The sequence below is a fragment of the Papaver somniferum genome, chromosome 11 (genome assembly GCF_003573695.1).
Source record: "Papaver somniferum cultivar HN1 chromosome 11, ASM357369v1, whole genome shotgun sequence".
In the NCBI taxonomy this organism is placed as follows: Eukaryota; Viridiplantae; Streptophyta; class Magnoliopsida; order Ranunculales; family Papaveraceae; genus Papaver; species Papaver somniferum.
In genome coordinates, this window is record NC_039368.1 from 81,454,974 (window position 1) to 81,469,023 (window position 14,050).

Genomic DNA, 14,050 nt, shown 5'->3' on the forward strand with positions numbered 1-14,050 from the left:
TAATAGTAGTTTTCCTTTCATTTTTTATGAACTATGTTCCTGCTCTATGAATTAAATTGAAATGTTTTTATTTTTAAAGTTTCCATGTTGATTTTTAATTTTTTGTGTGTTTTCTATTGATATAATGATTTTTAATCTTCTATATTCTTTCTGTTGGTAGGTACATATAAGATATCGTAATATGGCGAGTTCTGACGATGAAGAAGATTTGGTAGTAGTTGTAACAGCAGCCACAACAACACTAATTGTTGTTTATTACCAATATTTTTTGGAGAAAACAATATGCCATGATTCAATTCTTAGTGGTGCAGCTCATGTAGATGAAGTCTTAAATGGTCATGATGCACGATGTCAGGATAGTTTTCGTATAGAAAAACATGTTTTCTTAAGATTGTGTGATATGTTGAAAGAAAAGGAGTTACTTCGTCATAGTAATGGAGTTTGTGTTGAAGAAAAAGTAGCAATTTTTATGCTTGCTGTTGGACATAATGAACGTAACAGGATACTTCAAGAGCGTTTTCAGCATTCAGGTGAGACAATTAGTAGACATTTTAATGCAGTCTTGGATGCTATTGTTGCATTGGCAGATGATTTTCTTGTACCAGCAGGGCCTGATACCCCCACTGAAATCTTAGAAAACCCAAGATTTTATCCATACTTCAAGGTATTGCATATCTTCAACCAAGTTTTATCACATAAACTCAATTAGTTTTTGTTGTATATATAAATATGTTTGTATCCATAGCCAACTACTTTTTACTCGTATTCTTTTCATTATAGGATTGTGTAGGAGCCATTGATGGAACACAAATACCAGCAATGGTTGGTCTCGACGAACAAGTCCCTTTTTGGTGCAGAAAAGGGTTCATTTCGCAAAATGTTTTAGTAGCTTGTTCCTTTGACTTACAGTTTCAGTATGTTCTAGCTGGTTGGGAAGGCTCGGCTGCTGATTCACGCATACTAGATTCAGCTCTAACAAGATGCGATAGATTAATTGTGCGCGAAGGTATAACGTGCTATCATATATTTTTCATTCTACTTCCAAATACTATTGCCAACCCATGTTTCTAGCTTTGACATCTTTTTAACGGGAGCTCAGGTAGACAACTACTTTTCAATTAGATAGATAGGCATGCTGGTCATGCTGTATTTTTCATCATTTGTTCAATTCATCATTTACTATCAAAGAAACCCTCCAGTTGAATTATGTGTTTGGAATTCCTAGAGCATGACATTTAATCTCATCTGTGAACTATTTATCTGTTTTTTTTAATGATTATTCCTAGAGCATGATATTTAATCTCATCCGTGAACATGACATTTTAATGATTATTGGGAACTATTTGTCTGTTTTTTCAATAAGAAGTTACTAGTAGTCCATGAAAATGATTACCTATCAATCTGAAATTCTTCATTTTGCAAGAACAAATTCGTTTCCCAGTAAAGTTTATTACAATCTTCTTCGTTTGTTACAATCTTCTTCATCAATGAGCTCCATTTTGTCTGTTGATTGAATCTTCTTCTCCTCTTACTTGAGAAATGAGCAGATTATGTGACCTGGGGAGAGAGATATTTCTTTTTTGCAATTGAGGAGCGAGAGAGAGCTAAGATATAAGAAGTCTTCTAGCCATTTAGGATTGGCTTTTATTGTGGGAAGTACCACGCATTAATGAAGAATGTCTTTTCCCAAAATTACACGTTCAAGGTTAACTGGACAGCAAACAGCACAGGGACGTGTTACCCTAACATATACGACGCAACAGACTTGAACCTACTATAAATTGAAACTACCCAACTACTTACTTATGTCTTCACACTACACTTTCACTGATAAAAATAATTATGGAGCCCAACTCTATTGAAATTTCTTACCAAATACTTCTCCCCTGCAGTACAAAAAAACAGATGGGAACAAATACAGTAGGGTAGGGTTCACAAACCTTAAATTCCATACCATTTTCAAAAACAAAATGAAAACTACCTTAAAAAGCGTTCTAAAGAGGACCCCTGTACACTTCATCATATATATATAATCTAACTTTATACACCAAAATAGTAGGATCACTACTTTTCTATACCATGTACAATTTCTTTCTTTTTTTCTTTCTTCCACTTGGTCAAGAATTTGAGGCAATTCATTCCAGATTGCTCCTTGTCAGCAACTATCTAAACCACTACCACCTGAGGGCTTCCTTCTGTTCTCACACAATCAGCTCAACTTCAGAGGCCTGACCACCACGATCATTTAGCCAAAAAACCCGCCAGTTCCTTCTTCTATCTACATAACCCACCACAACTACGACTGATAATTACAAATTCACAGATTTATGTGCCTGTCCAGAGGATGAAAAGCTAAGACAAGTGGAAAGAACCCTGTCCTTCAGTTATAGCATAAAGCAACTTCTCCTTCATTATATCCTACGAAAACCAATGCCATTAAAAATGAGAACTTACTACGAAGCAAAATAATTTAGTACCAGAACTTATGAATCAAGCGATTTTCATTTTTCAGTGGAAAGAAAAAGTAAACTTGGGTCTTCGAAAGTCTCACCTTGGTAGAATAAGGAGGAAGTTTCAGATAGTTGGCACAAGTCATCACACTGGGCAAGTCCCCATCAGCCCATTCGTTTGAATGCTGCAAAAATATTAACAAAAATAACACAAGATTAATAAACAAAGAGACTTGTTAAGTAGGAACTTTTATAGTCTATTAGGGAACGGTATTATGGAGGCATACCTTGCGGACAATTGTCATCTTAGGGTTTAAAGCTGCTAAGCCTCCACGTGGAAGTCGAGGTGCTCCAGTTACAAACTGAATGAAAGCTTGCTGTTGATCACGCTGCAAGTCCTTCATAATTTCCAGCAACTGCAGAAGAATAAAAAGCAAAAATAACCATTAGAAACATGTCCAGGTGATGCAGCTGAAGAAGTGAACAAGTAAAAGTCGGAAGAAAAATGATCGATTAGTACTGACATAAATGATCTGAGGACTGCTAACTGTGTAGCCATGATCAAATTTGATGTGATCCAAAAGCTCATTCGACTGTGAAAAACATGATCACCATAAAGTTAGAAAGTGCCTCTCGACACAAGTCACACAACACATTTTACAACAACAGGTTCTGGATACATACAGTCCAAGCATCTTGTTCTCCACATAATAAACGATCGATCTCCTCCCCAGTAAATACTTTGAGACTTGTTAACGGAAACACCTAAAAACCAAAAGGATCATCAAAATTATGGGATTATGGAAGTCTGTCCAGAGATAGGAATGGGTTCTGATTCAACTGAAGAAACTATAATTGAACTAGGGTCACACAACGTTTGGGTAGAACGTACCTGATTAAATCCAGATTTAAAAGCTTCTACTTGCCTCAAAATTCCAGAATTCAAAGTTGCATCCACGATCAGTGAAACGTATTCTTCCAAGTTGGCTGTGTTTACCTAGCAAAACGTACGCGAAAAAAGCTTCAGATGTTTTCTATTAAGATAGTAAAAAAAACCATCAGAAACATAGTACTAAGAGCAAGCATTCACCATCCTATGATCTTGGCTGGACGTAAGCAGGTAATCTGGATACCCAGGTAGAGTAAAATCTAAACAAAGATCATCAATCTTTGTATTCCTGAAATAGAAAGCAGATATAGGGCTCAAAATTCTCTTCCTATCAACAAGAGCCTGAAACTCTAGCAGAACCCTTCCAAGCCCAGGATCAAGTGACAGGATATCATGTATGTTGAGATCCTAAAAAAAATGGAAACAATTCAGTACTACGAAATATTAGACGCATTTGAAAAGCTTCCATGTTAACAAGTTAAAAGCTAGACTAAAATCAAAAAGAACCTGATCCAGAACAAGCTTATAAAAAGCTTTAGATAAGGGAAGGTCGAGAACTCTTCCATCCTGCAGTGCCTTGGCTACAATCTTTCCGAGAAGGACAAATCTCTTCAACACCTCAGAAAACTTAACCCCATTTGACAATTCCATCGTAGCTGACCAAGGGCGAGGGAAAAGTCCAGAAGGAGCAACTACACATCCAGGTTCTACCTTTTTCCCTGAACTGGGGAAACTGCGATCTTCCCTCCACATACCCAAGCCTAGCTTCTGAAATTCGTGACTTACCAATGTATAAAATTCCAGAGTTGGACCCAGACCGGTACCAACCTCTCCACTGTATTCCACTTCAAGTGTAACCTTGTCGGCCTGAGCATCCATCATTTGTGCAGCAGAGTGTAGGATGTGGGTCCGGGGAATCCGATATTTTTTCCGAGTAAAGTTACCAACGAGTGAGCGCCTATCGCTGCCAGGACTTGAGTTATTACTAGAAGATGTTGAAGAGGAATGAGATAGAACTAGTGGAGAACGAATTACTGTCAATAAGAAGTATTTGTTCCTTGCTTCAAAACTAAATAGGAAGGGGCACTCAGCCATTAGTTGGCTGCACCATGCTGGCATTGCCCCAGCAGCTACAGCCGGAGGGTTTGCCATCTGCTGTTCTAACTTTTCAGTCAATTTACTGCTCACGAACTCGCTCTGCGGAACTGGACAGACTGATACCGCTAAACTGTCCAAGTCATCACTTTTCCCTTCTGCAAAAGCTTTGATCCTTTCATGAGACATCAGGTGACCAGTTGACTTGTTTATAACTTCCAAAATTTTCAGAAGAAGAAGTATCTCGTAAACTGGATCTGACTTTTCCAAATTATACGGAAGTTCAACTGTCAGCATACCGGAGAGACACAACAAATTCTGGTAAAACTTCCCTGGATAATTTTGCATAATAGAAATCTGAGTTCCTTCGAGACAACCGTCAGTACTACTTTCCATTACTTCAGCAGCCCTTCTAAATGTAATATTAAATACTTCGGACCAAAAGTTTTTGCCTGCGATCATATCATTTTCATCCTTCATTTGTAACTGAAAAATTGCTTGATAAAGGGTCAATCTCAAATCTAGCTCTCTTCCGTCTAAGAAAAATTTCAGCTTCTGATGGCAATCGTCAACACCACGTGATTCGTGATGTTCTTTAACGGCAGATGCAGAACTCTCATCAACTGACTTCTGCCTTTTAGGGGTACCTGTCTTTCTGGAATCATTTTCTGATTCGCCTGCAGTATTTACAGCAGACGTTGTTTGAGCGTCATTTCTCCTGGCACTGATCTGGGGCCACAAATATCTTTCAATGGCATCAAAAGAGGTAAAAGGCTCAATACTCACGGTATCTAAAGAATCATCACAAAAATCTGTCTCTCCCTCTTCCTTCACGAACCGAACCTTTAAACACGGATGTGTGGTGGCGTGCTTAGTTGGAATAGCAGCATGCACAGCCCTTAGTTTTGAAATCTGATTTAGAATAACCGGGAAGTTCTCCAAAGAAGACAATGCAGCTTGCAGTTTCCTTACAAGGACTGCTAGAGGCGTTCCCTCCCAACGTAAGCTCGTTGATGACAAAGAGAAACTAGCAAAATTTGCAAACCTCTTCATTATAACAAGTGAATAATCTGATAGCCCGTGATGCTCTATAACTTTTCCTTTCAGGTACTGGCCATTGGAAAAATAATTTAGTAAAGATTTCACTATTCCACTTTCAATAAACTCAAATGTTGACACAGAATCACCATCACTAAGCTCCATCACTATTTGACCCAGGGTGTGAAACAAGTTCTCTTCCAAACCAGGCCAAATATTGTTACTCATGGACAGATTCACCATATCATTTAGTGTTGCCGAGTACTTTCTAAGCTTCTGAAGAGTTTCGGTCAATCCTATCTCAGAAGTTTGTGATTCAACAGCAAAGTAAGTTTCCTTGATCTGCTTCGCCAAAGTGTGAATGGAATCTTTCTCAAGCTTGCACTTTCCTATTTCTGAAGATCGAGGCTTACCTATGTTAAGATTGTAACATAAGCATCTAACACTATCGTTCACATTTGATTTTTGCTGCGAGCCAGATGAGATCTGATTGTTACTGGAGTTTGTAAGCTTTTCTGGTGTTAGAATTGCATCTATGGCGTAAACAACACCCTCCTTCGCAAAAGAGTTCAAGAACATATCTGGAAGCTCTTTAAGGATAGTCTGCACGATATTTAAAGCTGATATCAGCACATGGTGATCCTTCCTAGCAAACACACCCGCGAGAAAACTGCATAACCATCCAAATTACGTTAATATCATTTAGACAACTGCCAAAACTATCCACGCGGACTAATAAAGCCTTTGTTACCTCGATATGTTGCTATTATCAAGTATGTCAAAGAGAATATCAGATCTGCTAACATTGACTAACTTGTTGATTACAGAAACACAGCCGTCACGAACTTGTAGATTTGCACCATTATTTACAACCTGTAGAATGATGAAAGTTAATGGTACAGCTTACAAGGACTAAAAAAAGAAAACGAACATCAGAGAGTAAAACCAACTTATACAAAATAAGGATACAACAAAAACAAGAACAAAGGGAAAGAACAAACCTCAACCAAAGTGGGAACAATGTCCATACCAAAACGCCTCAGAAGTTCAGGTTGGTCCTTTAAAACCTTTTCCTTACTTGACGACTTTTCGCCCCCGACAAGAGGAAGAAGCACATTAAGCAACTTCAAAACTTCAAATACCTGGAGAAATATTTGATGTTATCCTTCAATTATGTGCAGTCATCTAAAGGTTCACAGTCTAATGTCAATGTCACCTACACGGCTAAGATTCCACTCCACCAACATGGTTGGTATCATTCAAAAAGGATACAGGGTCAGAAGAATTTTATGGTTTCCCTAAGTGACAGAAAACGGACTTTAGTGTGTGCATGTGGCATAGTAAGGGTTTTGCGTGCTTTTTGTTCTATAGTAGAATGTCAGTTTCTAATCCGGTGATACCGCAGCTAGCACCTATTGTCAAAATGTTTAAAACCAGCAATTCGAGACTGAATACAGACTGAAATATGCACATTTGCAAATTATCCTTGACAGGAATAAGGTGGTATTGCATTTGCAAGATGCACAAATTAACCCTAAGCCATTCTTACTGGTTGACCCGATGGTTAAGCTTGACTGCAGTTGCAACTTAAAACCTAAAAAGTCGACTTTCAAAAGTGAATCAACTTGTCGAAATCTTTAAAACCAGCCATGCGGGACAGAATACAGATTGAAATAGGAGGAAGTGATGCATTTGGAAGATGCATAAACTAGACTAAGGCATTCTTACTGGTTTCCCAATAGGAAGCTAGTATACTGATACAGCTTAAAACCTGAAAGGACTGAGTTTTCAAAAGTAGAATCAAAACCTGGTTGGACTTTGCATCACCATCCCCAAGGGAAGAGGCTTTGCTGTGTGAGACGTCATAACTTGATAAAATATTCTTCAATATGCAACTTATTTTTTGCTCAAGAAGTATCTTGACAGCATTAGCGGAACCAGATGCAAGTCTAGAAAGAATCCCAATCAGATGCTGCAGATGATGTAGTAATGAAGTCAAGAATCGGCAATAAGAACTTTACTAGACTTCAATATGAAAGAAGAGGTTGATGGTGAAAAAAAAAAAAGTGAAGAGTAACATACACTATAGATTGACTGGTTGAAGCTGGTTTGACTACCCATAGCTATAAGAGGTATTACTGACTGAATCAATCGATGCTCGCAAAGTTGATCCACCATAATAGGAGAATTGCTGACGGTCTCCGTTATTCTAAATAAACAAGTAATTACATTCGCAAGAAGCTGTGTAATCAAGACAAAAGAGATGCGTTAACGCAGTATCAAACGAAATATAGGTGAACGAGTTGCATAGAAGAATCATGCTTACCTTTGGGTCTTCATACTGAAGAAGATTGCACAAAGCAGGAACGGCATCCATGAAATGTGACGAAGCGTCGGACGAGAGTTTCTTGCAGACATTAGCAACAGTACTGGTTGCAACCCTCTGACGAAGAAGACAAACGGATATGTTATGCAAGCGTCATCACATTCGGTAAAGCTAAATATTACACTTCACTCCTTCATTTCAGAAGCAAACAATTTTAAGTCTAAAAGCCAAGGCAGAGCAGGATTTGTTGCCATGAGCAAATGATCTAGCTCGCAACCTCCACTGTACAAACATTACCCCCTAATAAGAATCTACACGCAAGCCATACTCCAATATTGACTTTAAGAATGACCTGCTAAGGAACTGCTATATCTTTCCTTGACTAGTCAATTAAGGATCTAGTCAGAAGGCTATTAAAAAGAGTTTTACTGTCGTAATTTCCTACAGAAAGCGTTTTAAAGCTACTAACTTTCTACGAAACAACAGAAAACTTAGTAAAAGGTCCATATCTTTTCAGTCAAAAACCTTCTCTGGATTCAAATCTTCTACATTATATCTAAATCAAAAGTCCATGTCTTTCATTCTCTTTCCATTATCTACCGCAATACTCAATGTTAAATCAACAGAAAGCACAAGCAATGGGGTTTCTTCCTTTACCTGGAGACTCGAAGAGAAGAAATCTATAAAACTAAGAACAGCCATAATCGCACCAGCTTCCAAACACGCAACAGGTTGATCCGCCGAAATCTTCTCTAATGCTAACAAACACTACACAAACACCAAAATAAAAAACCAGTTACTAAAAAACCAATAAGTCAATTGCAACATAAACAAAATTCACACATTCAATTAACAAACCCAGAAATTCTACCTGTTCAGCAACATCCATGTACTCAATAGCCATTAATCTCTCACAAATTGCAGGAACAGCATCAACTCTAGCAAGTAATACAGATATCCCCGGCAAAACATCAACCAAATAAGTAATTGCCCTAATTGAATACAACATAATGTCTGGATTACTTTCATGTCTAGCCAACTTAACCAAAAGGGGCGACAACGCAGCTGCCGTACTCCCAGAAATCGAACTCTCTGTACAAAAAGATAACACATCACATAATTCAGTAAGTGATGACAATTGTCCAGACACATCAGTATTCTCATCACTCAAACTCTTCAAAACCATAGTAAATTTCTCTTGATCACTAGGATTTCTTCTGTCACTATGTTCCTGATAAACCCTCTCTTTTTCAGTCAATTCATCATTCCCACCACCACCATCAGAATAATCCTCCTCCTCCTCATCTTCTGATCTACCAGAAACCGATGTCGATGCTGATGTCGTCGCCGGTGCAGTCGACTCCACTTCCGTTTCCGCATCCTCCATCACAGTATCCTCATCCACAAACTGCTGTTGATTACTAGTTGTTGAACCCATATGTGTTTGTAACGACGACGAAGATTCAAGCTTCTCCGATTCTTCTGAAGAACTACACGCCTTTTTATCAACCGGAGATTGTAACTGATCAGTCGATTCAGTTCTTCTTTTTCCCAAATTCTCCATCAACTTGCTCGCTTTCTTCTTCTTAATCAAACTGTTTCCTACACAAACAAAAACAGATTCAACAACAGAAACAAAACCCTAGATGATGATCATAAAAAAAAAAAAAAAGAGTTTAAGTATTTTGATTTTTATACCCATAAAACTTTGATTTTTTTTTGTTCCAGGAAGAGAGAAACATATAAAACAAAGAGACTGATAAAATCGTTTTTATCACTAGTCTTGAGTAAAACCCTAACTTACCTCCTATAAAAGCGGTTTTATGGTTTTTACAAAGGAATCGGAAACCTCACCGCCATTAAACAGAGAGGAGGTTCTATTTCTTTTGTTTTCCTATTCTCTGTGTGTGTTCCGTCCGTCCTACACTACTAGTTCTAATTTTAAATGGGAACATGAAAAATTGAAGAAGTTTCTCATTAATTTAATAAGTATTAAATAAAAAATATATAAAAATAGTATAAATAGGGAAAAAAAATTACTTTCTCTTTGTTACGCAGTACTTGATGTACGTTTAGTGACTTACGTCCAGCCAATGGTTATTTGACTTCTGTGTCCTGGTGGGTCCACTTGGAGGAATTAATGTACTTTTTTTGCAGAGAAAATTAGGGTGATGCCATGATGGAGATTTTTTTGGCAGCTAAAAAATCGAATTTCTTATCGGTGAAGATCTTAGATTGTTCTTTTTTTTTTTTACCGTAAAACCCTAGTGGTTAAAGTGTGAATCGCACAAACCGATTTCCTTAAGTTGTCCTTTCTTCCCCACGAAGATCTTTTCTTACCACAGAAAATGCATTATTACTTGGCCATCGATTTGCTTCACACATAAAGCAGCAGTAGGTAGAATTTGTATTGACATCTTAACTACAGGGCCATGGCAAACACCTACGAGTCTATGACAAGCTCAACCGACAAGCAAAACATGAAAATAGCCCTCCTAGAGGTACACACGCCAAACAGTAGTAGTGGCTTTCACTTGTTCACTCAAGTCAAGTGGTGTCACACATTTGCTGTTCATCTGTGTGTATATGCAACAAAACAATTACTATTGTTCCCTTCAAATATTTCGGTGTACGGTGAAGGAATAAGACAAACAAGAACTTGCGTAGTTGCTTAGCCCAGTCAAAAAGGAAACGACTATGATGCAAACAATGCGATGAAGATGAAGGAAAAGTACAAAAAAGGACTGGAAAAAGGGTACAGGTAAGGATAAAAATGCCTTGAACAAGCTAATGCATAGACAAGTCCTCAGTGTTTTCATACGCAAAATCCCTTGAATGCTTTCAGATAAACAGAAAAGGGAAATTGAGAATAAAGAGTAACAGGTAATTCATCCATAGAAGTTCATCATTGAAGATGATAAAAGCTTTTAACTAAATCATCACAGACATCTTCAAATTGGTCTGTGATAACAATTTCCTGCTATGATGTTCTGACGAAGCTAAACATATAATCCAAACATGTAAATGTGCCAGAGTAATATATGTATAATGTTTATATATAAATTTAAAATATTAACTCTACTCAGATAAAAGAACAATAACTTCTACTAGCTACAGAAACCCCAACCGGCTAAATCAGACAGATTTATGCCCTGCATCCAGTGTGTTGCAGCAAAAGTAATTTGTAATGCCCTGCATTAGTTCAATTGGACCATGGTTAGTAACAGGTACCACCACATTAAGGAGAGAAGGAATCATCATAGGCTTTTCCAAACCAAATAAAACTGAATGAGATTTTGAAATCTAAATATAACCAGTCAAACTCAATGTTAAATCCAAATTTTTTTTATTAATACCACGCAGTCCAACCTATTTCATTATGGTTTAAGCAGAAAAAAGGAATGTTCTTTCTTTTTGTTTAGAATACAAAATTTTAGATGTATAAAGCTGACATTCACATATTGGTATCGATTACATTCACATTTAAACCACTTGTAGGTCACCAGATGGTTCATCAGACGTTTAAACAAACAGTTTTCACTTTTATAGAAGTTAACATACATGGCTCATAAGCATAGGGTGAGTCGACAGAGTTAGCACATAATTCTCTAAGTCCACGTTGCTAATATCTCACATGAGAAACAAAGACATGTATAAGCGTCCTAATTCCAACTCTTTTTACGGATATGATTGAAATTGTATGATACAGAACACACTTCAATTAAAGAACTAAACAAACAATTGGATTTTTAAGTGTAATTCACATCAGATGTTGTTCACTATCTGTACAACAGTAACATATGTTTAAAATTCATCAGTAACATTTGTTATTCACATCTTAATTGTAAAGCTTTTCAGGCTTGTTTTCACTTTTTAGTGCAATCCACATCAGGTGTGGTAAATTCATCACGCCTATACAACAGAAGTGATTCTACCTAACAGTAATGCCTTTCAAGCCTGTTTTCTTCTCAAACTACGGGTTCCCTGAGGCATAAGTTTCATCCAAAAAGGGTTGTTTTCTTTCACAAGCATTGTCTACGAAAAACCTTGGCAGTTAAAAAGAACACGCCAAGACCAGTATCAACTCAGTGTTCCAGCTCGCTAGAGCAGATAATAGCATACAATTCTTTGATAACTTCGTTTAGGTACCAGAAAGCATAAAACAATTTTAGACTCCAAAATTATAGAGCTGACATAATAAAACTGTATTAAAAAATCAGTGACAACACATACATTATAGTGAAAATTATGTAATGGAACCTATATGAAGGCACTTATAAATGTATTTGGTTTGTAATTCGGTTTGTAGCTAGGTCTACTGATAGCAACAAACAGAAATGAGATAACAAAGCATTTTTTCTCCATTAGAAAAGTATTCAGGGACCTAGCAGTCAGCTACCGGCATTGAATATAGATTCATAATTTAATACAAACATTGCTTGCCAGCAAATCAGACAAAAGCAGCATTCAGAAGGTAAAGTTACTCAGAGTTTAGGTAAAGATGACTTATAAGTCAGTCATATAACAAGGTAGGAAAGGGTAGATAACACACCGCTATTTAAGAGTTCATATAGCCTCCCTGTGAAAATGACCCCTGGTGAGCAATCTGCAAAGCAATTCAATGAAACACAATAAGAGACACAACAACATGAACCATTCGACCAGATGCACTAACAAATACATTAAGTAAGATCCATGAGTTCTATTACCTGAGGGTTTTGACCTGGTTGAGCTTTACCAGATCCATCAGCACCCTTAGCAGTTCCTTTTGTATCACCCTACAAAATATTACAGAATTTCACAATCAATCAACATTCTTACAACACAATTCAGTAGATAACTACAAAAATGAAACATAAATTACCTCCATCTGCAACATCACATCCCATCCCCCAACACAAACAGGCAACAAAATTACAAAATAGACAGATTAGATTTCGGTTATGATAAATGAAATCAAAGAAGACCTAAAAAAAGATTTGAGGAAAAAAATACACAGAAAAATTACCTCTCTGTACCTATTGAGGTACACCTTAAGTGGATCTATATAATCCTCAAATCCTAAAGTGGCCATTGCCCACAAAAGATCATCTCCATTAATAGTCTTTCGCTTTTCTCTCTGACACTTATCACTTGCCCTACAAATGAAAAAATAAAAATGAAATCAAAATTCCAGAAAAACCCTAAAAAAAAAATCCCAAATTGAAAACGAAAAAAAGAAGAGGCAGATCTAATTACTCGCTGGTGATGAAACTGATAAACTCAGAAACACATTCTTGAACAGTTTCTTTGGCATCTTTAGCAATCTTTCCATTAGCAGGTAAAGCTTTCTTCATGATCCGACTTATATTAGCAATTGGTAAGTATCTATCTTGTTCACGAACATTAGACCGTGGACTTTGTTCTCCACTTTCATGACTTCCACCACCTGGACTTGCCGGACCTTCTGCCATAACCTAAAAACAACAGCATAATTATGAAAACCCTAGTTTTTTCCGAAACCCTAATTTTCGTTCAAACCCTAAATCGGAAAAAGTTTCAGTTTCAGAGAGAGATGAAAGTATTAAAGAAACCTGTATACATACCTCTGAGAGAGAGAAGAGGGGTTTGTATTTGGCGCGAGAGGAGAAAAACGATGGAGTTGCTGAGATGAATTTCTTTGCTCTGAAATCGACGTTCGAGAAGAGATATTGGAGACGACGACTAAGATGATTATTAAACGGTAGACATGTTTATCTAAACCGTCCGTTACGTATTTATAGCCCTGCCACTGCCAGAGTTTTCTGTTTTGTTTTTCCTTTACTTTAACCCGTACACATAACATGTGCGAGATTAACCTACAGATTCATTGGGCGGGCGGGCCGGCTAGCCTAATAGCATGTAAATGTCCATTCGGAGATAACTTTTCGATTTTTAAAAGTCAAAAAGCAAGAAATCGGTTTGAATGTGAAAATTCAGAACGATTGCTATTAGCAAGAAAAGATAACTTTTTGTGAAGCAAAATTTTTTGCTTCTGACTTCTACTTCTGGAGAAGTAGAAGCACTTTTACTTCTAATATCCAAACACATTGTAAGATTTGGGGTTGTTTGTTTATAAACTCAACTTAATTGACTCGTATAGATTTAAGTCATCAATGTCTGACTGATTTGACTCGTTACGTTGGACTCAAGATTATTATTTTGCAAAATGAAACTTGTAAATCTAGTTAGATTTGTACCCAGTAGGTCAGATACAAAATGATACCTGACTCA

At 37.1% G+C, this 14,050-nt stretch overlaps 2 protein-coding genes across 3 annotated transcripts; both read right to left on the reverse strand.

Annotated features, from left to right (window-relative positions):
* Window positions 1–1,822: 1,822 nt before the first annotated feature.
* Window positions 1,823–9,761, reverse strand: LOC113320512 (E3 ubiquitin-protein ligase UPL4-like). Of its 2 annotated transcripts, none has more exons than XM_026568420.1 (16): window positions 9,603–9,761; window positions 8,670–9,400; window positions 8,456–8,566; window positions 7,799–7,915; window positions 7,555–7,713; window positions 7,280–7,444; window positions 6,474–6,614; window positions 6,224–6,345; window positions 3,847–6,142; window positions 3,541–3,747; window positions 3,343–3,447; window positions 3,135–3,215; window positions 2,975–3,043; window positions 2,738–2,866; window positions 2,552–2,635; window positions 1,823–2,418 (listed from the first exon to the last, which is right to left on the reverse strand). In XM_026568420.1, the coding sequence occupies exons 2-16, from the start codon at window positions 9,360–9,362 to the stop codon at window positions 2,353–2,355; spliced, it is 4,545 nt and encodes a 1,514-aa protein (XP_026424205.1). In that variant the 5' UTR covers window positions 9,363–9,400; window positions 9,603–9,761; the 3' UTR covers window positions 1,823–2,352. The 2 variants fall into 2 exon arrangements, with proteins under 2 accessions (XP_026424205.1, XP_026424204.1); XM_026568419.1 differs by having other exon boundaries at window positions 9,497–9,617.
* Window positions 9,762–10,668: 907 nt separating this feature from the next.
* Window positions 10,669–13,545, reverse strand: LOC113320957 (nuclear transcription factor Y subunit B-10-like). Its single transcript, XM_026568858.1, has 7 exons — window positions 13,384–13,545; window positions 13,037–13,254; window positions 12,807–12,936; window positions 12,663–12,668; window positions 12,508–12,576; window positions 12,351–12,404; window positions 10,669–10,990 (listed from the first exon to the last, which is right to left on the reverse strand). Exons 2-6 carry the CDS (start codon window positions 13,249–13,251, stop codon window positions 12,357–12,359), a joined length of 468 nt encoding a protein of 155 aa, XP_026424643.1. The 5' UTR covers window positions 13,252–13,254; window positions 13,384–13,545; the 3' UTR covers window positions 10,669–10,990; window positions 12,351–12,356.
* Between the last annotated feature and the right edge of the window lie 505 nt (window positions 13,546–14,050).